Raw genomic sequence first — 26,781 nt, 5'->3', positions numbered from 1 at the left:
GAAACTGACCAGATTGTCCTTTGTCACAAGGACACAAAAAAAGACACTTTAACCCAGGTATATTTAAGGAAGGATATTTTTTAATATGAGAATGATCTAAAGTTGTAAGTGCCAGCAGAGGTAAGGAACTTTCAGTCCCGGACTAATACTCCTAGACTTCTCAACCTATCCAGACATTGGAAAGAGACATGTAATTTCTCAGCTTTCCTAACTGTACTATGATTCTTTTCAAGACATAAAAGTTCCTATTTTTAAGGCTACCCAATATTTTTTTTCTTGATACTTGTCCTTTTGGAATTAAATACAAAAATAAAGTTAGGATATTCAATTTATGTGAAGGAGCACACACCCATCTGCAAAATTCATCTTTCATTGAGATACTAAGATAATATGTAAATACTCTTCCTAAAAATTTATTTCTCCTATTATCTTTTATGCTACCGTCATTAAATTTGTTGTTTTATTGAACATTGCTAGTATGTTTTGTGTGTCTGTCTCCTCCTCTCTCTCTCTCTGTCTCACACACACACACACACACACGCACATACCCAGTGACACTTCATCAGTCAGCATTTATAGAGAAGCTTCAGTATGCTCTGAACTAGGGACCTCAAGATATACATGATATACATGACTTATTCTCAACAAATATGTATTGACTGTAGATTTATAAGCTTGTTCTTTGGTCCCTTAACCTGTGGAATATGGCATGGGTTGAAGAAGTGAGTCATGGGTAAAGTCTGAGCTGGAAGGAATGTTCACTTCCCTTTTGAGGGGGTTTGGTAGAACCTCTGAGCCTGTGCTCCTTCTCAGCTGGTAGTATTCATGGGGGAGGAGCTCAGCAGGTGCTCTGACCAGCCTTACTAGTGCCAAGGCAGGCAGGCTGGGGAACATCAGTGATCCCAAGGAACAGCCGTATATCAGACTGTAGCACTGCCACTGGTTATGATACTGGTGGCCTTGAATCATTAACAAATGGAAAAAATATATTTAGGATCTTGTATTTAAAATTAAAATAATCTTGGGGCACATGGGTGGCTCAGTCAGTTTAGTGTCCAACTCTTGATTCGACTCAGGTCATGATCTCAGGGTTGTGAGATCGAGTCCCACATCAGGCTCCACACCAGGCGTCGAGTCTCCTTAAGATTCTCTTTCTCCCTCACCCTCTCCCCTGCCCCCAGATACATAGATATATAAAATGAAGCTAATCCATATAAAACAACTCAGCTGCAGAAATTTCAGCCTTTACCTAGGTAAGATCTGACATTCAGATTACTTCATATTTATCAACAATATCCCTAAGTAATTCCAGATAAGTAAGTTGTTCTGGTGTAGAGACTGACCCTCAAAGGCCCTGCTTCATTTCCTACAAGAATTAGGAAACAGAATCCTAGCAAAGTCTTTTGTAAAATTTGAAGCTAAAGCAAATCTTATCAGCTGTGTTTTTGTACCTTTCAAATCGATACTTATTTACAGTACATGCTGAATAGAGCTTGGGTAAATTTTTTCACTCAGTTTTTCCAGAATGTGGCTCCATGGATGTTGCAACTGCTCAAATTTTGGAGGTCAGTAAAATGTCCCATCAGACCCAATATGTTGTGACATTGATTTTTATATGTAGGAATCAATACACTGAAAAGAGACTTCAAAGTCTTTTGATTGTTTCCAAATATAACTTTTAGTAATTGTCTATAACCAAGTTAGTCATTTGTCTTTTTAGTTCTAATGAACGCCACAGTATTTTTACCAGTTAGGAGTTGGTCTGCCTTTACAAATTACAGACCCATCACACTGTGGTCCGCTACCAATAAGGTCAGTCTCCTCAGTCACAGCTGTGGTTTGATGGATCAGACTGACCATTGCTAGGGGTCGGCCAAAGCTGCTAGATGTTGGCCTGGGTCCACTTCGGCCCTGCCAATCCCCACTTCCCAGTGCCAGCATCACCTCCAAGATGAAAGACTAGTAAAAGAGAAACACCTGTACCCTGTAGGGATGAGAGAGAAGGCAGATGGCCTTTGTTTATCCAAGACAACACTTAAAAGGTAACAACAGGAAATGAGAAGAGTCTCCCTGAGTGACAACCCAGGTATTTTGCTCATTATTTACTTCAATGTCAAAAGCTTTAAACCTTATTTTGTCAAAAGCTCCCATTGAGCATTTGCCCCTGACTTGTTATCAGGGTCTGCTCTGTGGCTGAGACCAGACTAGCTCAGTGTTTCTCAGGGACCCTGTCCTCAGACGACGAACACCCAGTTGAAATGAGCCCCTTAATTCCACATGATTCAAGGGAGCCTCTCCTTTGAAAGCAATGAAAGGTTTTTACGGTGGGGGAGTTTGAACACATCCAAACGCAATAGGTTTTATAGAGACGGAAGTGGATGTGAGCTGTGACAGCTGCAGAAATTCCTCCCTCATCCTGTGTAGAACAAAGTGACATCTGTGTGAAGTGGCCCCTCCCGGATGAAGAAGCAAGACCAGCCTCACACAGCAACAAGTCGAGGGGCGCAGGCACCTACGTGCCTTGGGATCACTGTTCCTTAGATTCGGGGTGTTCCGTTATGATCTTGGGATTCTCTGTGACCACATATAAGGCTTATTTATAAGCCATTTGATGTTTATAAAGTACCAAATTTCATAAAGGATACTACAGCAAGTATGAATCTCAGTTATGCAGGAAATATCTCTTTCTTTGAATTAAAGCAAACCTGACTGCAGACCCTCCAGCCAGCCTGGATGGCCAAACATTTGATGTTAGCCCTCAGGTTCCCATCCCTGGGTAAAACCAGAAGCTGGAGCTTATGTGGAATCTATCTGGACAGGGAGGCCTCTCACCTCACTTGGCCAAGGAGCCCCCACTGTCCACTTCACAGGCTCCCTGACATCCTGTGATTTTGCTACCCCTCTGCTAACATGGTGCCAGGACTGCTCTGGCAAGACTGGGAGCCCCTGGGCTCCATTGTATGTTCTCCTCTGAGGCCCCACCAATGCCCCCCATACTGCCAGGAGCAGGAAGCCACAGACCTCCAACCCTGGCCCATTTGGGGGTCTCCCTTTCTGCCTTGCTGCTTCCTCTCTCCTCTCATTGCCTTCTGGGAATAGACCAGGCTGTCCCTGGAAGGAGCTCTGGCTTTGTGGATACGAAACCAGGAAGGCAAGTATGCTCTTGCCAGCTTCAGTTTTTGGTCCTGGGATTTGAACAGTCCAGAGTATGTCTGTGGAATACAAAAGGTAAAATGCAGAAAGAAAATCTCAAATAAATAATGTATTACCCTGCCTCTATCAGTTAGGATTAGATTTGTTTGCTTTTGGTAAAAAAACTCAAATGTTTAAGATTCAGCTTCTTTCTCCTAAATTACATCTGAGGTAGTCTGGGGTAATCTGTCCAGCACTCTGTGATGACTTTCCTGTCTCCCTGCCCTACCTTTGTGAACACAGGATTCTCATCCTGAGGTTTCCTCATTTGCCAAGATGACTGCTGCTGGTGGAGTTGTTCGTTTGCTTTAAGAAAGGGAGGAAGAGGAGTATTCTGGAAGCAGGGCTAGGGAATAAGTAGTCTAACAAAACCCTCCTCCAATACCCTGGCATTTGTGCAATATGAAATTTGGAGAATATAATAATATAAAGATTAAAAAAAATTATACACCACCCAGAGATTGCCTCTGAAATGTCTTGGTGTCTTTCCTTGGAGTCATTTCTCAGCATTGATATGTATCTGCAAGGATAATAATAACTAACAGGAACATAGGTCTGCATTGATTAAGGCTTTTATCTGTATTAATTCATTTAATATTCATAAGAACCACATAGGGTAGATAGTATTCTTATTCTCATTTTATAGGTAAGAAAACTGAGGCACAGAGATGTCAACTAAGTCAAACAAGGTGCACAGCTACCAAGGTGTGTATACAGTCTGGCTTCAGAGACCTGTTCCTAGTACCACGCTGTGCCTGCTGCTTTGGGGGATGGGGGGAGGCATGGATGGATGAGGGATGAATGGATGGGTAAATCAGAGACTCTGTTCAAGAACAGAAACCCTTCTGGAGTTGATTGGCCATGATAAGAAAAGCAGTTGTAGACTGTAGCCAGGAAATGTGGGACAGTTTTCCAAGTCCTGACAGAGGCCATGGAAACCAAACCCATCATCTCACTGGCTCCTGAGAGAACCACAGGAGTTCATACTAAGGGACCAGAAACTCAAGGAGATTTCTATATCAAAATGTATGTGATACATATTTCATAGCACAAATACTAGAAATAACCTAAATGCCCCCAAATAAGGGGGAAGTTAAATGATTTCTACTATGTCCAATTAGGACACTATGTAGCTGTTTAAAATGACATTTTCAAAGTGACATTTAATGGTATGGTTAATGGTCATAATGTAATTTTTTTTAAAGGATTCAAAATTAACTTCAAATGTTAATACTTCATGATGATATAATTACAGATTGTTTTCACTGTCTTCTTGGTACTTTTCCAAACCCCTTAAATTTTTTTTTCTTATGACTTCTATCAGCAGAAAATAAAACAGCTATGTTATATGAAAATTGGAAACGTGAACTTAAAGAGATATATTACCAAGTAAAATAGTGTAATCTTTTTGTTTTAACTGAAGTAGAGTTGACACACAATGTCGCAGCCATGTCAGGTATACAACCTAGTGATTGAACAGGTCTAGACATTTTCCTGTGCTCACCACAAGCATGGCAACCCTCTGTCAAGACACAACACGATTACACGGTAATACCATTGACCCTATTCCCTGTGCTGTTTCTTGTATTCCTGTGACTTATTCATTCCATAAGTGGAAGCCTGTATCTCTCTCTTCCTTGCACCCATTTTGCTTATCCTCCAACCCTCCCCTTGGGCAACCATCCGTTTATTCTCTATTTACAAGTCTGTTTCTGCTTTTTGTTTTTCTGTTTGTTTGTTGTGTGTTTTAGATTCCACTTGTAAGTGAAATCATACGGTGTTTGTCTTTCTCTATATGACTTATTTCACTTAGCATGATCCCCTCGAGGTCCATCCATGTTGTCGCCAATGGCAGGATCTCATTGTTCTGACACGCATATTCCATGATGCGTGTGTTTGTAAATATATATATGCCACATCTTCTTTATCCATTCCTCTATGGGTGGACACTTGGGTTGCTTCCATACTTGGTTGGCTATTATAAATAAAGCTGCAGTAAACATAAAGGTACCTATTTTTCACCCCTGTCATTCTCTTTGGGTAAATACTCAATAGTGGAATTACTAGATCATAGGATAATTCTATTTTTAATTTTTTAAGGGATTTCCATACCATTTTCCACAGGAGCTATACCAGCAGGGGCATGAGGATTCCTTCTTCTCCACATCCTCACCAACACTTGCTATTTCTTGTCTTTTTGATTCTAGCCATTCTGACAGGTATAAGATCATCTTTCATGTGGTTTGGGTTTGCATTCTCCTGATGATTAGCAATATGTGGCATCTTCTTGTGTATCTATTTGCCGTCTGGACATGTTCTGTGGAAAAACATATATTCAGGTCCTCTGCCCACTTTTTAATCAGATTATTTGGTTTTTCAGTATTGAGTTGTGCAAGTTCTTCATCTGTTTTGGATTTCCACCCCTTATTGGATATGTCATTCACAAATATCTTCTCCTGTTCAGTAGGTTGCCTTTTTGTTTTATTGAAGGTTTCCTTTGCTGTGTAAAAGCTTTTTATTTTGTTGTAGTCCCAACAGTTTGTGCTTTTGTTTCCCTTGCCTGAGGAGGCATATCTAGAAAAATGTTGCTAAGACCAATGTCAAAGAAATTACTGCCTATTTTTTTTTCTGGGAGTTTTATGGTTTCATGTCTCACATTTTTTAGGTCCTTAATCCATTTGGAGTTAGTGTAAGAAAGTAATCCCGTTTTATTTGGAATCTACCTGTCTAGTTTTTCCAGCACCATTTACTGAAGAGATTGTCTTTTCCTCATTGTATATACTTAGAGGTTCCTTTGTTGTCTATTAGTTAATTATATAAGTATGGTTTTATTTCTGGGATCTCTGTTCTGTACTATTGATCTATATGTCTATTTATGTGTCAATACCACACGGTTTTAGTGAATATAACATTGTAGTATATATTGAAATCTGGGATTGTGATACTTTTCTAAAGATTGCTTTGGCTATTTGGGTTTCTTTTGAGGTTCTGTGCAAATTATGGGATTCTTCTAGCTCTGTGAAAAATGCTATTGGTATTTTGATGGAGATTACATTGAATCTGTAGATTGCTTTGGTAGTGTGGACATTTTATCAATATGAAAGCTTCTAACCCATGAGCAGAGGGTATCTTTCCATTTATTTGAGTCATCTTCAGTTGCTTTTATCAATGTTTTATAGTTTCAGAGTGCAGGTCTTTCACCTCCTTTGTTAAATTTATTACAGGGCATTTCATTCTCTTGGGAGCAATTACAAATGGAATTGTGTTCTTAATTTCTCTTCCTGTGACTTTGTTTTTAGTATATAGAAATGCAACCAAAAATCATATACCTCGTTATAAAGGTTTAGAAAGTCAATAATCCCCAGTTGCTGAGTAGGTACAACAATGTTCTTATGTACCATTGGTAGGAAGAAAAATTGCTATCAACTGTTGGGAAGATATTTGGGCTGTCTCTGTCAAGCTTTATATATGTTCTTTAGTCTACTTTAAGGAATTTATCCCACAGATACCTTGCATAAGTGTTAAAAGGCATTTCAGCTTTGCATCATTTCATTATTTCAGCTTTTTGTCATAATTGAGACTACATACATGTCTACCAAGGGAGCTTTAGTTAAATAAATCGTACTCCATCCATGCAGTGGTATATGCATAGTTATTTGAAAAGAATGAGATAGATCCGTAAGTGCTAGTATCAAGAGATAGCTAAGGGTACCTGCAACTGGGTGGGTCAGTCAGTTACGCATTTGACTCTTGATTTCAACTCAGGTCATGATCTCAGGGTCATGAGATTGAGCCCTGCGTCAGGTTCCACACAGAGCAGGGAGCCTGCTCAAGACTCCTTCTCCCTCCCTGTTCCTCCCATCACTCACACACCTCTCTCTCTAAAAAAATAAAATAAAAAGAGGTATCTAACATGTATTGCTAAGAAAACACCAAGTCATGGTACAGTGTATGTAGTATGATCTCATTTGTGATTCTATTTCCACACAATACATACAAGGAACGAAGTCTGCTGGGATGGCTATCATTGGGGCTTGGGAGAAGCAGGGACCAGTTACTCTTATTTATATTTTTTAGTACTCTTTTTTTTAATTAAATTTATTTATTTTCAGCATAACAGTATTCATTATTTTTTCACCATACCCAGTGCTCCATGCAATCCGTGCCCTCTATAATACCCACCACCTGGTACCCCAACCTCCCACCCCCCCGCCACTTCAAACCCCTCAGATTGTTTTTCAGAGTCCATAATCTCTCATGATTCACCTCCCCTTCCAATTTCCCCCGACTCCCTTCTCCTCTCCATCTCCCCTTGTCCTCCATGCTATTTGTTATGCTCCACAAATAAGTGAAACCATATGATAATTGACTCTCTCTGCTTGACTTATTTCACTCATCATAATCTCTTCCAGTCCCATCCATGTTGCTACAAAAGTTGGGTATTCATCCTTTCTGATGGAGGTATAATACTCCATAGTATATATGGACCACATCTTCCTTATCCATTCGTCCTCTTAAGTGACGTAAGTAATGTTTATTTGAAAAACAAAACAAAACACATTATCTAAGGCATGGAGAAGATGTTTCAAGGTCACTTATGCTAATTTTGTATCCAGTCTTACTGGTAGGCAATCAAGCAAGTGACCCAGCCTTCTGTTCCTGACAGTAAAGAACATCTTAATTATAGAGGGAGAGAATGAACTTTAGTTACAGAAAACTGGAAAAAAACAAGTAGCCAGAAAGCATTAAAGGTCAGATCTCCTATAGTTTGTCACTCCAAATTTATAACACTTCAATGAACCCAATCAGAGGATGAATTTAAAATAGAGTATCTGTTTGAGAGGGACATGATAGAGTACAATCTTTTAACAACATTAGAAATAAGTACAGCATGGCATTGTGCAAAAAGCCTGGAGTTTGGGCCCAAAATACCTTTGCAATTTCTAGCTATATAATTTTAGGCAAATTACCTTAATATTTCTGAGGCACTCTCCTTACCGGGAAAATAAAGGAAGGCAATCAATATAGGCTTTATATGTAAAATGAAATAAAGTATAAGAAGAGATTGGTTCTAAAAATTAGAAAGCACTTAATACATTGTAGCTATTTTGTTATTTCCATTATTACATCACCAGTGAACTCTATCTGGTATGGCAAGAAAAATGAGTGTCTTCCTTAAGTTGATAGACTATACATCCTTTTGTTTTATTCTCAAGTTTGCCAGATCCTTGTACTGTAAGAAATTAGCCTGCTTACAGAGAGAGAAGTCGGTACCAACAGATTGCTCCTAACAGGCCTGACCAATCATTTCAGAACTCCGCATATGCACTAGCCCTTCTGGAACATTGTCACACCTCTGCTAGTGATTTGGGTCTCTGTGTCAGAAGACACATCAGCTGCCTTCTTCCCTTTCAGCATCTGAGAATGTGCTTGGTTTTCCAAACCATATCTAAGGTAAATAGTGGTTGGTTTTAAAACTTTAAAAGAAATTATTTCTGAAGCCTGAGATCAAAGCCATTTGCAAATGTCATTTTCCTAATTCACAGATTCAAATATTCCTTTCATCTATGATCCCAGATAGTTAAATACCAACAATGCTGAGATCTGCTTTCTATTTACCCTAGAAGGAGACCCATCATGTGTCCTTTATCTCCTCCGGAGACTAGAACCAACCCCACCAGGACCTTAAGAGTATGGAGTATTCCTCTAGGCCATCATGGAAGAAACACATTGCCCATGTCCAGATCAAGGATATCATTTTTTAAAAAATATTTATTCATTTACTTTAGAGAAAGCACTTGTGTGCAGGCGATAGAGGCAAAGGGAGAGGGAGAAAGAGAATCCTCAAGCACACTCCCCACTAAGTGTGAAGCCAACACAGGCCCAATCCCAGGATGCCAAGTTCATGACCTGAGCAGAAACCAAGAGTCAGCTGCCTAACCGGCTGAGTCACCCAGGTACCCTAAGGATGACATTTTTAAATCTCGCTCTCAACCTTCCTTTTATAAATGCACCTCCACCTATGATCACAAAGTTCCCTCAACAAAATATTTCTTATAACAGCTGCAAAGTTCTTAAAGGAAAGCCGGGGAGATGCCTAACATTTGACTGAATAAAGTGGTTTTATGGGAATAAGCTACATACTTAATGCCCACTAAGGGATATTTATGCCATTTTCAAGTTTAACAAAAGTCTTGAAGATTTTTCAGCTTCAAAGCTTCTTCTGGCCCATGTCCTCTTGTTAGCATATTCATTAAGAAATCCACAGGGAGGGGCACCTGGGTGGCTCAGTGAGTTAAAGCCTCTGCCTTCGGCTCAGGTCATGATCCCGGGGTCCTAGAATCAAGCCCCGCATCGGGCTCTCTGCTCAGCGGGGAGCCTGCTTCCCTCTCTCTCTCTGCCTGCCTCTCTGACTACTTGTGACCTCTGTCTGTTAAATAAATAAATAAATATTTTAAAAAAAAGAAAAGAAAGAAAGAAATCCACAGGGATATAAGTAACAATTCCAGTTACAAATTTATATTTCCAATATATTTGACTGTTAGTGTTGAAAACTCTTGCATTTTATAGAAGAGGTATCTTTGTTTTAAAGATTTTATTTATTTATTTGAGAGAGAGAGAGAGAGAGAGATCACAAGTAGGCAGAGAGGCAGGCCAAGAGAGAGGGGGAAGCAGGTGTCCCAAAGAGGTACCTTTTTGATCACAGGATAATTTTAAGCATATGAAGATCATAGAGACATGTGTCATTTGCATGCATATTATTTCAGATGGTCTGTTTCAGCCACATTTCTAAACCAAGCATCAGAGTGTATGTAGGACCAAAAGGAGTACTGAGGCTGATGAGGGACCAGATGAAGAGAACCCAGCCTGAGAAATGTTTGTCCCCCACATTCTCTGAAGTTTGAACAAGGCACTAATCCTCTCTGGCCAAACAAGCCCATCTTTAAAGCCCATCTATGACATATAGTTGTTTCTTTGTTTCTTTCAGTTAATTTGTATAAAACACATGGAGCCCTTCAAAATGAAAAACTTTTAAGCATAAAATGATGTTTAGAAAAAATAATGAGGGAAGAACCAGCAGCTATTCCTTTACATATATTTTTAAAACTCTATTTCCTCATTTAAGAGCATTATTGAAATAAAATTTGCTGAGATACAATTCACATACCATACAATTCACCCATTTAGAGTGCGCAGTTCAGTGGTTTTGATATATTACATTATTTATTTTAATTGGGATAAAAAATATATAAAACTTAAAAATTTCTACTTTTCCCATTTTTACATGAGCAATTCAGTGGTACTCCCTACATCGACCATGTTGTATTACTGTCATCCTGACTTTCAGAAATTTTATTTATCATCCCAAAGAGAAAAGATTCTCCGCCAGCCCCTGATGACTTCTCCTCTACTCCTAATGTCTCTGTACATTTGGCTCTTCTTGCCTGAGCCTCCTCTGCTTGGATCATACAATAGTCATCATTTTGTGCCTGGTTCCTTTTACTCAGCCTGTCTGCAGGGTTCATCCCTGGTGAAGCATGGATCCGAACTCCGTGGTACGTGTGTACCATACTCTGTCAATCCACTCCTCTCTGATGGACAGTCCAATCGTCTCCATAGTTTAGCAGTTGTGACTAACGCTGCAGTGAAATTGGCATACAAGGATCTGTTCAAATCCCTGCTTTTAATTCTTTGGGGCATACTGTACACCCAAAGAGCATAATTATTGGGTCATATGGGAATTCTTTTTTGTTTATTGAGAAACACTATTACCTTTTTAAAAGTATGTACTAATGGGTTACTGCACTAAGCATCTTACCTGTGTTATTACGTCTAGTTCTCATAACAAACATGCTTGTTCATTCTTAGCACATTTTTTAAACTTTTAAATTTTTTTATTAAAGTATAATCTATTATTAGCCCCAGGGGTAAAGGTCTGTGAAGTGACAGGTTTACACACTTCACAGCAATCACCATAGCACATACCCTCCCCAATGTCCATAACCCAACCACTGTCTCCCTACCGCCCTCCCCCTACTAATTATTTCTTAAGGGTCTTCTATATGCCAGGCACTTTTCTAGGCACTGGGGCCTCTGTAGTGAACAAAACTAATAAAGTCCTGCCCTCTCATAGATCTTACATAATAGTAGATAATAGTAGTGACAGCAGGCAATAAATAGATGTTAATACAATGCTGGGTGGCATAAATGACATCAAGGCAATGAAAATAATGCAAGGTGAGAAGAAAGAACAGCACAGCAGTGATGGGAGCCATGGAATGCTGTCTGAGATGGAACTGGAAGGGAAGGCCTCCGTAAAGCTGATGCTTGAGCAGAAACCTGAAAGAAGGGAGTACCTCCTCCAGAGATCTTGAGAGATCATTCTGGGGAATGGCAAGAACAAATGCAAAGGTCCTGAGGCAGGCCCAGTCTTGGTGTGGTCTAAGGAGCAGCACAGGTCCTGGTGGCCCTGGGGCGTGAGAAACAGAGAGGAGGGGAAGTCCAGGTTTTATTTTGTTGTGATGGGAAGCCATTGGAGACTTTCAGCAGGAGATGGATACAGTTGAGGCTGAGACTTGGCGGGTCTGAGTGATTTTACCAAAGTAGCTGGTGAGTAGCTCATCCAAACTTGCCCAAGTCGCTTTACTCCAGAGTGCATCCCCATCCCCAGCAGGCTAGGGCATATATGGGACCTTCACAATGCTCCTTGCTGGCTGTAGCTTTGTAAGTGTCCTACAGGATGCATGTTCCCATCACAAGGATTAGGTCAGGGCTCTCCATAAGCCAGCCTTGCCGGGTGCCTTGTCTGCAGCCCCAGCGGTGTCTGCACTCTGTCCCACAGGCATGATGCACTCCCCCGGGTTTGATGGGACCGGCAGCCTCAGCCTGCAGATGCTGATGAATGCAGACAGCCTGTACACGGCCGCGCACTGTGCTCTGCTGCTCAACCTGAAACTCTCCCATGGCGACTACTACCGGAAGCGGCCCACCCTGGCGCCAAGCATGATGGTGAGCCTGATGCCTCTGTGCTGACCCTCCGAGGACAGGTGGCTGGAGAGCCGAGCACCAGTGTCCTGGGAGGAGTGGCATGGTGTGCACTCTTCCCCACTAGCGTGGCATGGGCAATGCGGGTGGGGGGCTGTGGCGGGTTGAGGGGGATGCAGGGCGGTTTGCAGAGTGCGATGGGCCACACGGCTACCCACCTTGCTCCAGAGAGGCAAGGACCTAAGCGCCTAGAAGTGGCTGCCTGCCAGCAGCCTGGGAATGTCCCCCCAGTGGCACTGTTACACACACATGTGTGAGCTGCAGTCTGAAACAGGTGATCAGAACGGACCGTTCAAACACCAGAAGATGGGCAGAGAATGGTCCCCTTCTCTGAAAATCAAGGCCTGCTTTACCAACACTCTTCATGGTCTTCCAGAATGTACTCAGATCTACTTGTAACCCACAACCACACTTCCCACTGGTCAGAAATAGAGCACCTCGCGCAAGCTGCTGAATGAGAATGATGGCGATCATCCAGGGGTCGTCCCCGCCCTCATGTCAGCTCGTGAGCCTCCGTCCATCGAGCTGCGATTGTTTGCTGCATAAACTGTAAATCCTCAGGGGTAACGGGTATAAATCCAGTAGTTCTTGAGCCGCATAGACTTTTTCAGGGAACACTTTGCATCTCTGCTGCTCTTGGGGAAGTGAGATGGAGCTGCTCTGTTCATATTTCTGCACCGTCTCTAGTTCCCCCACAAAGAGGGGAGAGATGAGAGGCAGCGTTCCTAATCCTTTTACGGGGTTTCTTAAAAAGATCTGTAAGTGAAAGGAACTTAATGAAGTTTATAACTTCCCCATCTTGGTTTCCCCTTCCCCTAACCACACCCCCACTATGCCCCCAATCAATAAGGTTTTATTTTTTCTAGAAGCCTTGACTCAGGTAGAGGACGCCTGCAGGGAAGCGGCAGCAGGGAAACGTGTTCATTTGTGAGGGATCCTATCTGGTCACCTTCTCATGTGATCCTCTCCATAGAAAGAGTTCATGAAGCAGGTCCAGACCAGCGGGGTGCTGATGGTTTTCTCCCAGGCCTGGATTGAGGAGCTCTACCATCAGGTGCTCGACAGAAACATGCTTGGAGAAGCCGGCTACTGGGGCAGCCCGGAGGACAACAGCCTGCCCCTCATCACCATGCTGACCGGTCAGTGGCTCCTCACACAGCTCCGAGACTCTTGGTGTGGAGGGGGGACAGACACTCCAAAGCCCCTTTCAGAGAAGCCAGCCTCGAAACAGCACCCACAGAGCCTCCCCAGCAACTGGTAACAGTTCCAGGAAAGTGTCATGAATTCATCTCATAGGAATGTTCTGTCTGTTTCTCACATGGGACACTGGGGAACTCACTCACTGTGCCCCATCAGATAAGGACTATTTAGCACCTGGGTCTGTCAGAGTAAAACGAGGGGCCTCTCTAGGGATATGAAGTACTTTCTGGGCTTAGAGCCCAGAATTATTCCTGGAAACTCCCATGTGCTAATAGATAACCCCATATCATTTAATGCTCCTGAATTTGCCAGAAATGTAAAATGCTTGATCTTAAACTTGGCTTCTGTTCCCTTCCTGACTATACAAGAATTTGAAATAATACCAAGAGGTTACCCAGTATCTTTGTTCTCAGTGTCCAGAGTTTGTAAAATCCTGTTTATTAGAAATTTTACATGAGAGCATAGAGAGCTCTATGGAGTGTGGTCACGAAGTAGGGGTTTTGTTTTTTGAGTGTGTGTGTGTGTGTGTGTGTGTGTGTGTGTGTGTGTGTGTGTGAATGCAGTCATTCATGGCTTCTCATGGCTTAGCTACAGTGTCACGTAGACCAGGGAGTGCTCAAGACCTTGGTCATTAGTAGGCTTCATATATTATATCCAGGCTCGTCTTCTTTTTGATCTGAGTTCCCAGACTGGTTTCTGATCCAAGTTCTCATCTCATGGACCCAGGTGACCGGGTATGTAGAGCACAGCCCTATGCCAGACACCTCCCCTGCCTCTATCATGTCACGTGTCCACACCCAGCTCAGCATGGCTCTGCACCAGGCAGGACACATGGGCAGGATCCCAACCAGGCTGGGGCAGGACAGTCCAGGGGAGGAGGCAGAATCCGTTGTCCAAAGGCAACGTTATGTTACCTGCGGCCAGTTTGTGGGGGGCTCTTACAAGGGTAGCAGAGTAAACCACTGACAGATAAAACCCAACAAAGAGGGATTTAGGCTGAGGTGTTCTTTAGGAATCAGGCAGGGAGTCAAGACACATAGTGAGGTCTGTCCACAGCAGACAGAGCCTTTATCATTGGCTGGCGTTTGGAGTCTTGGTTCTAGAACTAGGATGCAACTGGGAGAAGCAAGGGCAAGGTCCCTAACTGTAGGGATCAGGATCACTGGACAGGTGACCAATTTGTGTTTGACTAATCATGATAACTTTCATATCCATTTGAAATCTAGGACTTCATAAATGTGTGAGACATTTATTCAGGCATCAATTAAGTAGTGCGCAGTTTCCATCTTTCCTTGTAAAATCCCTCCAATAGGGATTGAAGGTACTTCCCAGAGCTTAAGGTGCCTTGAGATTTGGGTAAGAATCCTAAACATGCCAGCTTTAATTTTCAAAGACCACAGTTTCTGCCAAAATGAATCTCTGTGACTCTCTTACCTGAACCTTAACAAAGGGAGCCATTCAGTAGTTATAAAAATGAAGAAATAACAGGCCATTTACAGTAGCCACATGCGTCACACATTCCTGTGTATCAGCCACCTCTTTGTCACGGAACTGTAAGCTCAGTCGCTACCTCCACGGGAGAGTTCTAGACACAAGATGATATAAAAACATGGGTTTTTCCATACAATTCTGCAAAATAAAATTCTGTGATTCTTTGTGGCAAATTCCAGGTGTGAAATGGCAAATGAATTTGAGCAGCAATTAACCTGGAGCTTGGAAGCGTCCATCTGATCTTTTTGTCACATGCAGGGAAAAGCAACAGCAGCAGTCTTATTATCAACGTTATACAAACAGGCTATTCCTGATGTCATGGAAAGATGTTCTGTAGTACTGGAATATTAGTGCTTAGATAGGCTTTGTATTACTTGAATTCAGCAGTACTTTACCTAGCATACAGGAAACCTCATAACTTCCAGAAACAGCAATTTCCAGTGAGTGCCATAAGACCATTTGACTATAAGTCAAATTAATGTCTTTGAAACGGGTCTGTTCCCACTTCAGTAGCCATTGAGGTTTCTCCCTGCTTCTGTACCCCAGTTTTGTTGAGATGTAATTGACATAAAACATTATGTTAGTTTGGGGTATACAACATGATTTAATGATATATATCATGTGTGTGTGTGTGGTGTGTTATTGCAAAATGATCATCATGATAAGTTTCGTTAATGTCAATCCCCTTATGTAGTTATAATTTTCTTTTTTTGTGGTCAGAACTTTTAAGATATAGATAGATGTCTTTGCAACTTTCAAAGAGATGTGTTGCCAAAAGTCTCTAGTCTTCTTGGACTTACTATAAGAATCAAAGGTATAATAAAATAATTTCCAAACAGCATGCAGAGAAGGCTCATCCTGTTGGTGAGGGTCAAGTCCTAAGGTCAAGGAATAAACTTCAGCTACCCTCTTTTCCCATGCCCTCCCCGGCTGGTATTCAGCTATGTTAGCTGCATTCAAGTACGTATGCCCCAATTCCATCACTTCTCCAGTGGTTCCCTCCTTTCCACTGAGACATTTGGGGCCCAGAGGATGCAGGTTAGCCCATGGCTACAAGGCTACTTAATTCAGAGCTAAGGCTTCTCAGTCCCAAGCCAGCTTCTTCTTGCCAATATATTAAGAAGTGTTTCATTGAAATAATTCCAGAAATGAGTGTTTTAACAAAAATTCAAATGAAGGAGAGTTAAGATTCCTGTATTGAGCTGGATGGAGTATGTGATATCATGGAAAGTGGCCCAGATGGGAATCCGAATACTAAGTCTGATTCCTTCATTTACTGGCCCCATGGCCTTGGGTATCTTACCTACTTTGAATATTTATTTCTTTTTTGGTGAAATGGGAAAAATACTACCTATCCTGCTTACTTGCTTAGAGTTGACAGAAAAATCTAAATGTGAAAACACTTCAGAAACTGTAAGGTATTATTTTCAAGTGATTGCTCTATTTTGGAATCAGATTATGTGATTATCTGACCAAAGAGATACTATTCTTCTTTTCTTTATTCTTATGAGGAAACTCTGAAAGAGAAATCCAGGTTGGGGCAACCTGCATGTATAAAATTTGGGAATAATGTCACTGTTCTGGATAAAAGGAGTATTCAGACATCTACGTATTCTAAATCAATAGATTTTCCAACAACAGACATAGCAGAGTTTATCTTCCTTTTTTAAAGTAAAAAATATACAACAGCCTAACAAGAATGTTCTAGCAATGAAAGAAAACTGGACTATGAGGTTAAACAAAAATTTTAATATTCTGATAAAAGATTATTATTTTCTTGCTACATAATAGAGCCAATGGATGTTTGTTTGGGAAGAAATGAATATTGTGGTGGCCATTTGTTTTTGACTGGAGTGTTCTTAATCAGGGAAAATCTTGTCTTTTTCCTTGACAGACATCGATGGCTTAGAGAGCAGTGCGATTGGGGGCCAGCTGATGGCCTCAGCTTCTACCGAGTCCCCTTTCACCCAGGGCAGGAGAATTGATGACTCCACAGTGGCAGGTAATGACTTGGGTCTTGAGTTTATGAATATGCATGCGTCACGTATGTTGCCAGCAGTTAAAGCATTAAATGGCAGCTTTGTGTGCTGACGTAGATGAATTAACATCTTGTCCTGTCAGAAAAAAGCATGCCTGATGGAAGTTACTTTGCAACGTCTTGCTGATGATGCAACATTCATTATTTATAAACACACAAATGTTTAATGTGAAATGCAATCCAATAGCCATTAAATTATATTTCCGGTAGGAGAATGCCTCACAACTCAGGCTTGCTATTTGGATGGTCAGGAGATCCCGTGCGGCTCCCTGCTGGGTTGTTTCTGCCTCTGGAAAGTGATGGCTCTGCCCTTTCACGTTCCAGGTGTGGCATTTGCTCGCTATATTCTGGTGGGCTGCTGGAAGAACCTCATCGATACTTTATCAACCCCGCTGACTGGCCGGATGGCAGGAAGCTCCAAAGGGTTGGCTTTCATTCTGGGAGCTGAAGGCGTCAAGGAACAGAACCAAAAGGAGCGTGATGCCATCTGCATGAGCCTCGATGGGCTGCGGAAAGCGGCGCGGCTGAGCTGTGCTCTAGGTACCAGAGGGAGTGAAGTCCCATGACACGTGACCTGAGGGGCAGCCCTGAGGAGCGCTCGGGGCATGGCCTGTTGGCAAACAAGTCTTCTGGAGGGGCGCTTTTGGGAAGTGGTTGGAGAAGAGACTCAGTGAGCTGCAATCATTTGTTGTCTTTGTAGGAGTGGCGGCTAACTGCGCCTCAGCCCTTGCCCAAATGGCAGCTGCCTCCTGTGTCCAGGAAGAAAAAGAGGAAAAGGAAGTCCAAGAACCCAGTGACGCCATAGCCCAAGGTAACCACTGAAGCGCCAGAATCCACCTGGTGCCTTCTGTACCATCTGCACACACCCGCACACATAAGCAGATCCCTGTCCCCGATCCCTGTGGCATGTGCAGCCTATGTTTGCCGCCGATCGCGAAGTCCCAGGTGTGGCTCCCTTCGACACAGCTGACCCTGAAGAGAGCCTCCGTAGATCCCTCTGTAGACAAGAGACATCCTGGCCCTTGCTGACTAGGAAAGTGCTCATGGATGCTCACAGGAATCCTGCAGGACACCAGAGGCCTGCCTGGCGGAGCTGTTTGTTCTTCTGTCCTCATCTGGCCACATGCTTTGGCACTGCACAGAGTACCCATCTGAAGACTCCTCGGGTCCCAGCAGGGAAAGGCAGAACAGCCAGTTTTCTGAAGAGGGAAATCAAATGGAGGAAATCCCTAAGAGAGGCTTCAGGAAAGCTTTGATCTTGTAAGAGAAAAACCTGAGCTTAGTGAATTCCCGAAAGAGTTGATTTTTAACTTGTGAAAATCGGTTAGCCAATGAAGTGGACGATTAGCAGATATACTTGATATGCACAACCATAAATTACATAAAAATCCTTACATTTAAAGTTCTTAAAAAATTATAAAACCAGAATTGATGTCCTAGTTATATACAAATAAATAAAATCAGTATCACAGACATACAACAAAGACACTTGGCTAAAACTCAGTTTGCCTCTCACAGCAGGAATATGGTTTGACTCCTCTGAAGTGAGCGTGCTGTGTTTCTAGACTCCAGACCATCCTTCACATATCCCACTGGGCCCATCTTCCAATGAGTTGATACCTTTATTCATGGAGGATGTTGACATTGGGCCTTGCCTTGGCATTTTGCATAATTGACATATTAAGTTACCCTCTGCATCCTTTCTCATTAGTTATCTACAATTTAAAAAGTGTTATTTGAAGATCACAAGTATAAATGTAAACTCAGGAAATGAAATGATCTGATGATCATGGGCTCAGAGCATATATATGTATACGTATATTTTAGATGATCATCACCATGAACCTGTGATGTTAAATAAACCTCAGAGAACTCGCAGATTACCAGGAATTCTGTCTTATCAGTGTAGCATATGGGTGGGGAAGGGCTCGGGTGCAAACAGCTTTAGCTGGGTAAAGAACCCCATCCACCTTGTGAGCCTGCCAAACTGGGCTCACCAGCGTCCGAGGGGCTGAGGGCTGGGTAGCTTGCACATTGAACCACAGGGATGTGCTATTGAGGAGCTGGCTGCCAATGCCATTGAGTAACATCTGCTATTTCCCTTTTGCTCTTGCATGGCAGCCCATTCTCTCCTTTTTATCCCTTTTCTCTTATCCTTCTCTGGCCTTATCTTGGACCATTACGTTAATAAATGTCTTTCCGGCACAGTGAAACTGAAGGTAGAGCAGAAACTGGAGCAGATCGGGAAGCTGCAGGGGGTCTGGCTGCACACCGCCCACGTCTTGTGCATGGACGCCATCCTCAGTGTAGGCCTGGAGATGGGAAGCCACAACCCGGACTGCTGGCCCCATGTGTTCAGGTGCATGATGATCCCCCAACCCCGATCAGTTATGGAGTTCACAGTACCTGTAAGGCAGAAGCAGCAATGATCTCTCCACAGTCCTCACGAGACTAAGACAAAAAAGCATGTCTTGTAGGCATTGTCTTTGGGCTGACCTGGGACAAAGAAGCAGTGTCCATGGTGCAGGCATGGGGCAGGGGGCAGGGGCCAGGTTGTCTCCTCACTGCCTCCTCAGTGCACGCCTGATGCCTTGCACCGAGCTCCATTCTGGAAGAGCAGCAGTGGGACAGACAAGGGCAGGGCACAGGCACCTAGACCTCACCCAGAGCCCCAGCCAAATCTGGGTTCAGTGGGATGCCCTCAAAGCAAATACCGTCGTAAGTGTCTGTTGGGTTTCAAAGAGAGAAGCATGCAGGTCGCTCGAGGGTTGCAAACCCCCTCTTGGGGGGAACATGTGAAAGAGCCAGTATGACTCAGCCTGGAGCAAATGGGTTTCAGCGTGGGAGCTGGCGTCCTGCTGCTCTTCATTGTGCTCACAGGCAAAACAGGAGAAAGGAAATGACTTAAATTGCACCAGAGCATTTTACAGGGAATAAAAAAATTGCCTGAGCATAGAACACAAGAGTGGGTTATCTGGGATGGTCTTTATCAGTCACTGGACTTCTCTGGGTCACCGGGCCTCTTATGAACCATCTTAGCCCCGAGGTCTGTTGAGCACGAAGTTTGGAAGTTGGCAGCTATCCCCTACATTGTGATGCTTCTCTGGGTTTGCCACGATCAGGGCGCGACCCCAGCACCAGCACTAGATGCTGTTGAGGCCAGTCAGGACATGGCTGGGCAGAGCCCTTGAGAGTGGGCCCGGTGTGGCCGGTGGGCCTGCCAGGCACATGCACACTCCGACTGGGATCCTATAGAAGGACTTCCCACGTCCTCATCAGAGCACTAGAGAGAAGCGGAGAGGGCCTCCTGGGAAAACTCCCTCAGGCAGCCCAAGTCCAAATAAGCCAGTAAGCCAGACGGGATGGAACTGGACGAACAGGGCTTCTGTGACCCGCCTTTCCTCCCAGCATGGAAGGCAGTCTGAGGAACCCTTACCCCACTTCCAAGTCATCTAGTCCAACTCAAAAAAGAAAAATAATATGGATAGTGAGGGGGGAGAGGGAGAGGTTGCTCTGACAAGAGAAGAAAGGAAACTGGGGACAGGGGGTCTGCAAAGCTGGGTGGGGTTTCTTTCTTTCACTGTGGGATTTACAGAGCTGGCCTGCTGAGCTACACGGCCTAACATCTGTCTGTCTGCACCTCTGTGTAGGGTCTGTGAGTACGTGGGCACGCTGGAGCACACCCATTTCAGCGACGGCACCTCTCAGCCCCCTCTGACCATCAGCCAGCCCCAGAAGGCGTCAGGGGGCTCCGGACTTCTCGGGGACCCAGAGTGTGAGGGCTCGGCCCCGGAGCAGAGCCTAGAGCCAGAGAGCTCCCTGAGCGCGGCCCCCGTCATCCAGCCGCTCTCCATCCAAGAGCTGGTCAGGGAAGGCAGCCGAGGCCGGGCCTCTGACTTCCGCGGGGGCAGCCTCATGACCGGGAGCAGTGCGGCCAAGGCCGTGCTCACGCTGTCTACCCAGGCAGACAGGTAAGAGCACCCCGGTGTCTTCGTACCTCAAAGAGTGCTCCCTGCAGAGCACCAGTGGGCAACGCCACACCCATGTCTCTCCTCTCAAATCACGCCCAGGACAACTAGATGTGTTGGCCAGTCATTTAAGCCTCTTTTTTCATTTTTTTCAAACATACCTCTGTCTCCCACCAGGCCCCACAATTAAAATGAACCACTGTCTGTGGACTAAGAGTGGACACCCGGAGGCGGGTTCCCTGGGGCTAGTGCCCTGCATTTACTCTGTGATCTTGGGCCGGTTCGCCCCCCCAGGGCCCCGATTGCCTCACGTCAAATAAGGCCATAAAGTCAGCCTCTCTCAGGGAGGTCATAAGGTTAAATTAATTACTACACTTGAAGCACTTAAGACAGAACTTGATAAATCATAAAAATCCATTTTTTTAAAGATTTTATTTATTTATTTATTTGACAGAGAGAGAAAACAGAAGCGGGGGGGAGAGGGAGGCAGGCAGGCAGAGGGAGAGGGAGAAGCAGGCGCCGTGCCGAGCAAGGCAGCTGACTCAGGGCTAGATCCCAGGATGCTGGGCTCATGACCCGAGCTGAAAGCAGATGCTTCAGATGCTTAACTGACTGAGCCACCCAGGTGCCACCACAAACGCATTATTCTTATGATAGTTATTATCTATAGTCCCACACCTAAGGGGGTGATATATTCTTTAACCATATTGAGGTTGAGAGGAAAAACCCAATAACTCCAGCCCCAAGTGGCAACACCTCCTGATGTTGAACCTGCTGCTGGTCGTCATGTCACATGTCATCCCACCACATTGCACTGTCCACACTGGGTCATTATGCCCCCAGCCCCAGGGCAGTGAAGTTTATACAGGGAGCCCAAGGCTGGGGAGTGGGAAAGCAAAACAGCACTCACAGGGGCTCAGAACACCTGAGTTCTTTCCTCGCTTTGACACTAATCAACTACAAGGTCATGTCTGCATAAAGAGTTATGCTGAGACTCCGTGCAGTGTTCTCTTCTCCTGGCTTATCCAACAAGGTGGCTGGGAAAGTGTGCTGGCATCTGGACAGTAGTATGCAAGCATCCAGCGGGGCATAAAATTCATTGCTGTTCTTTTACTAGCAACGAGAGAGAAGAAATGGTTAATAGGACGCAGACACTAAATGACATTAAAATTGGATTTACAAAAATAGCAAGGAAAAAGTCTTTGTTTCCATCATTTGTGAATGCTTAACCTACTAATTCCCATCTTAAAATCTGTACATCTCATATAACCTCTTCAAACGGGACTCCATTCAATTCCTGTTGGAGACCCTCTCCCTTGCTCAGCATGTGACAGCCCACGGGGCTGCTTGCCCTTCTGATGTAAGCACAGATTTGGTGGGCAAGCAGCAGATGACTAAAGAGCAGTGAAAGGCCGGCCATAGAAACCCACATCGGATGCCAGCCTTCTGAATTCCAGCGAGCCTCAGCTCCTTCTCCAAGCCCTGCTACCTGTGTTCCCCTCCTCCTTCCGCTAGAAGTGTCTGCGCCCAGCAGAGTAGAAAACAGAAGGAACCTGCGAGGTTCATTATGTTAGGGAATATTTGTTCTTTTAGTAGCTACTTGGGCTCCCACTGCGTGCAGGGCACTGGGTGTATGAGTCAGAGGCAATAATTAAACTAGGCCCACCCCCAGGGGGCTTACAGGTTTGGGTGTACTTTGGTTGTGTATCCTTCTGAAGACCAAACCCAGCATTAGACTCATCAGTCGTAGCCCAGCAAAAGACTTGATTGACTTAATGGGTTTTTCTATCACATAGTTTATGAAGCTAAAGCTAATTTTAAGGATTCCATTCCCAGTTACTCAGTTTCAGGGAGTGATGCTTTTGCCAAGTTTCAGCTTTTTGCCAAATGTTTCATGAGTGCCCAGCATGGCTGAGCTACGCCATGCGAAAACAAAGATTTTTTTTTAATGGTCTGTGCCCTTTATATGAAAGTCTCCTAGTTCGAGCAGACTTATACACAGTAATAACAGGTAGAGAAGCATAACGCACATTTCTTTACAGTTTTACACATTTTCATTACTCACAGTTAACAAAATTACCATCATCATTCTACCGCAAAGACTTATTGGAATTGTTCCCAAGTAAAAAGTCTGTTTTTTTCCTCCAGGCTCTTCGAAGATGCTACAGACAAATTGAACTTGATGGCTTTGGGGGGGTTCCTCTACCAGCTGAAGAAAGCATCCCAGTCCCAGCTCTTCCATTCTGTTACAGATACGGTGGATTACTCTCTAGCCATGCCAGGTAATTCCTTCCCAGAAGAACCATGCCATGAGATCAGCAGGAAGCAGCCCGGATCTCTGAAAGCAGCGCCCACCTGAAGACTTGAATCCTCATTCTCATCACACGTGGTCACCCTGGCTAAGGTCTAGGGCAGATTTGTCATCAGTTTTCAGGCATGCTGGGGGAAATGCTGTTGCGGCCAGTGCTGCCCCTCTTCCCACTGGAGCTGTGCCGGGTGGTTCTGCAAAGTTTTGTGCTTGAGATAGAGAAAATTATTTGGCTACTCAGGGTGCAGGTAGTTCCCATGAGGGTGGGACCCCCTTCACCGTATCACAAGCCATGTCTCTTGTTTCATTCAGTTCAGCTGCTTGCAGAAGCAGCTCCTGGTTCCACAAGAGGCTGGTGGGAGAGAAGAGTGGAAGGAGGGGAGAAGCTGCCTGCTACTCTTAGAAAAACTGCTGTTGAGGCACATCCCTAACGATAGGTCAATGTCACTGTATTCACTGATGAGGACCCTGAAGGGAGCACAGTTGTAATGAGCTGCCCCAGGGTCCCAAACTGGTGGTAGGCTGCTCACAGATGCAATGGTCCATCAGTAGCCAAGGTTGTTGTGCCGAAACAGTGAGCCTCTGTCCCGATGGGTCTGGGCAGGGGCACAGAACTACATGCTGGGGACACACTGTACTGGCAAGTTGGATCATACAGCCTCTTGAGGTCCCATCTTTAGGGATCTGAAGTTCTAACTAAGTGCATGCATTTGACCTTTTGACCCTTACTGCAGATTCTGATTTGAGAAGCACAGTCGTTCCCCTGCTAGTTTTTAATAGACTTTAAAACCTTAGCTCTGTAACGCCAACTTCCCAGACCCCTCGAACTTCCAGAGCAGCCCTAGACTTGGGAGCCACCTTCAAAGTGTTTGGGGTTGAAAAATCAGCAAGCTCTCAGCTTACCAAAAAACAAGGAGCAGGGTAAAAAGAGGCAGCTGGGAGGAGGGGGCATTTGCTTTGGGATGAATCAGATAGGAGTTAAAATGCTGCGCTCATCTTTTACCAGCTACACTCTCTTAGGTGAGTTGGTAATAATATTACTGTCATTATGAAGTTTATCTGCTATGGCAAGATTAATTAGAAAGAAGCAATCTGGTTGCAAGAGCAAGATAATGATCAGCATTTTGTAGGCAATATAGGAGCAGCAGTAGGACATGAGGAAGAAGAAAATGATGAAAAGGGAGAAGACCAAGGTGACAGGGTAGAGCAGTAGCAAAAGATCAGAGGAGGTAAGGATTACACTGAAGCAAGACAGAGCAGGTTCAACAAGCATGTCCTTGAGTAGAAAGGGGCCTGACCTGCTTGGTAAGCACTTCAGAGGTGCCATAAAGGGTTGGCAAAGTGCATGACACAGTCACGGCAGTAATGCTAATGCCTAACAGCAGGGGGTGTTTAGTATGTGCCCAGCCCTGTGATAGGCACTTTGTGAGGATCTCCATATTTAATCCTTCAAGTAACTTGAAGAGGTAAGTGCTGTTAGCCCCACTTTTACACGAAATGTAGCTTAGAGAGAGAAAGTCCTGGTGCAACATAGCCTAGCTACTAAATGGTGCAGCCAGGAGTTGAGCCCAGGCCGTCTGAGTCCCCACCCGTCCTACTTAACCACCAGGCCATTCCCTCTTCTCCACAAACAGTGCTCACACTTGTCCCGGCAGGCCCTGGGAATATGGCGGCCCATAGGAGAGGTGCTGAGTGAAGCCCCTCATCCCTCTTGAACCCTGGGTCTTCTCCTCCCTCAGTTGGCCCACATTGACTAATCCTACCACCCTGAGTATTTTTCATCCCTTTTGATTTTCATCCTCTCTGTGCTTGAGAACAGACCGAACTACCCCTTTGTTTGGGCTTTATGGCTTTTATGGTCTTGCTGCCTTCTAGGAGAAGTTAAATCGACCCAAGACCGGAAGAGCGCCCTCCACCTCTTCCGGCTCGGAGACGCCATGCTGAGGATCGTGCGGAGCAAGTCGCGGCCGCTGCTCCATGTGATGCGCTGTTGGAGCCTCGTGGCCCCACACCTGGTGGAGGTGAGCCCCTGCAGCCGAGCCCGCACAGGGCTTTCCATGCAGGGCGGGCTGAAGAGCATCGTGGCCTCAGAGCAAGGCTAAGGTTCCCAACCCACCCCTCCCCCAACCCGGCAAAAACGTCACAGTTCTCTACAGGACATCTGGGCATCTAGAGAATCACCCCAAAGGGCAGTCCCATCCTGGTTTTGCCCCTATCTTTCTTTATAGTCACATGACTTGGGGAAGTACCTCCCACAGCTGGCTTTCCGATCCTTATGACTTACTTTCAGCCTGAGGCTGGAATTTCACTTTTATCTTTTAATTTCTTTTTTTTTTTTAAGATTTTGTTTATTTATTTGACAGACAGAGATCACAAGTAGGCAGAGAGACAGGCAGAGAGAGAGGAGGAAGCAGGCTCTCTGCTGAGCAGGAAGCCTGATGCGGGCCTGATCCCAGGATCCTGAGATCATGATCTGAGCCCAAGGCAGAGGCTTGGCACCCCAGGAGTTTCACTTTTATACATGATAATAACAGTGTCTCTTGTTCTGCCAGTCTCTCTTTTCTGAGAGCTAAATGTACTCTGGGAAGTACCCTGTAAGTAGGTGAACCATATGCCCTAGTTTTCCCAACAAAATTAATGTTAGGACCCCTTTCACTCTCACTCTCATACAAAGTAGTGCATGCATTAAATTATATCCTATGAACTAAGCATTTCAGTACATAACGACTGGCTCCTTCTCAATTGGTGGGAAAATTATTGCCTCCTTTATCAGTAATAACAATTCTTATTAGTTCTTCAGTGTTAATCTGGCAGAGTTACATCATCAAATAAAATGTTTTGTGGAACTTAATTCACTAAACTGAGAACATTCTAGTAAAGAAAATGGGTAGAAAATCACAACTTAGTCATGGAAAAACAGGGTTTATGATTTATCTGTTAAACTACAACCAACCATCTGCAAAATCTGGCCACATAAAACAACAACCATTTATTTAGCTCCCGATACTGTGGGTCAGGTATCTGAGCTGGCTTGAGCTAGGCTTGGCTGAGCTCTTCTTGCCTCACTTGTGCACCTGTCGTCAGCTGGTTCATGACAGCCTTGACTAGGAGGGCTGGACATGGGGGCCTCTCCTCATGATGTCTCTCCCTTCAGCAGACTAGCCCTGGCTCATTCACGTGGTATTCTTAGGATTCCCAAATCAGAGCTACTTTCCAGTTCTCTACTGATACAATGCTTGGTATTTTTCCTTTGTGCAAAGCAGATCACACATCCAAGCCCAAGGTCAGTGACAGAGAGGGCTCCACAAGGGCATGCATACAAAGATGTGAGCAAGTCTGACCATCCTGGGGGCAACTGGCCTTCTTCCTTGAGGGACAGGTGACACCTCTGATCATATTCAGAACATGGCTAGAATGAGACCATAGGCAGTTCCCAGACTAGGTTCCAGTGTATTTATAGTCCATGTGTTCTTTACCACCCAAGAAAACTGTCATGTTACAAGAAGGAAAATGAAAAGGAAACTACTAGAAAGTCTCAT

General features: G+C 44.3%; 1 protein-coding gene across 3 annotated transcripts in view; it reads left to right on the top strand.

Moving 5' to 3' along the window:
* Positions 1-26,781, top strand: part of ARFGEF3 (ARFGEF family member 3) — a 182,397-nt gene that overhangs the window by 111,913 nt on the left and 43,703 nt on the right. For all 3 annotated transcript variants that reach the window (XM_082731054.1, XM_082731056.1, XM_082731055.1), the window contains 9 exons: positions 12,035-12,201; positions 13,211-13,376; positions 16,823-16,930; positions 17,291-17,506; positions 17,667-17,777; positions 19,175-19,325; positions 20,617-20,937; positions 23,083-23,216; positions 25,118-25,263. In XM_082731054.1, the coding sequence (XP_082587180.1) occupies positions 12,035-12,201; positions 13,211-13,376; positions 16,823-16,930; positions 17,291-17,506; positions 17,667-17,777; positions 19,175-19,325; positions 20,617-20,937; positions 23,083-23,216; positions 25,118-25,263 (1,520 nt within the window). The remainder of the gene's footprint in view (positions 1-12,034; positions 12,202-13,210; positions 13,377-16,822; positions 16,931-17,290; positions 17,507-17,666; positions 17,778-19,174; positions 19,326-20,616; positions 20,938-23,082; positions 23,217-25,117; positions 25,264-26,781) is intronic.

Source organism: Mustela nivalis, assembly GCF_964662115.1.
Source record: "Mustela nivalis genome assembly, chromosome: 5".
Taxonomy (NCBI): Eukaryota; Metazoa; Chordata; class Mammalia; order Carnivora; family Mustelidae; genus Mustela; species Mustela nivalis.
Note: the sequence above shows the minus strand (reverse complement) of the source record. Positions and strands in the feature narration are given on the sequence as shown.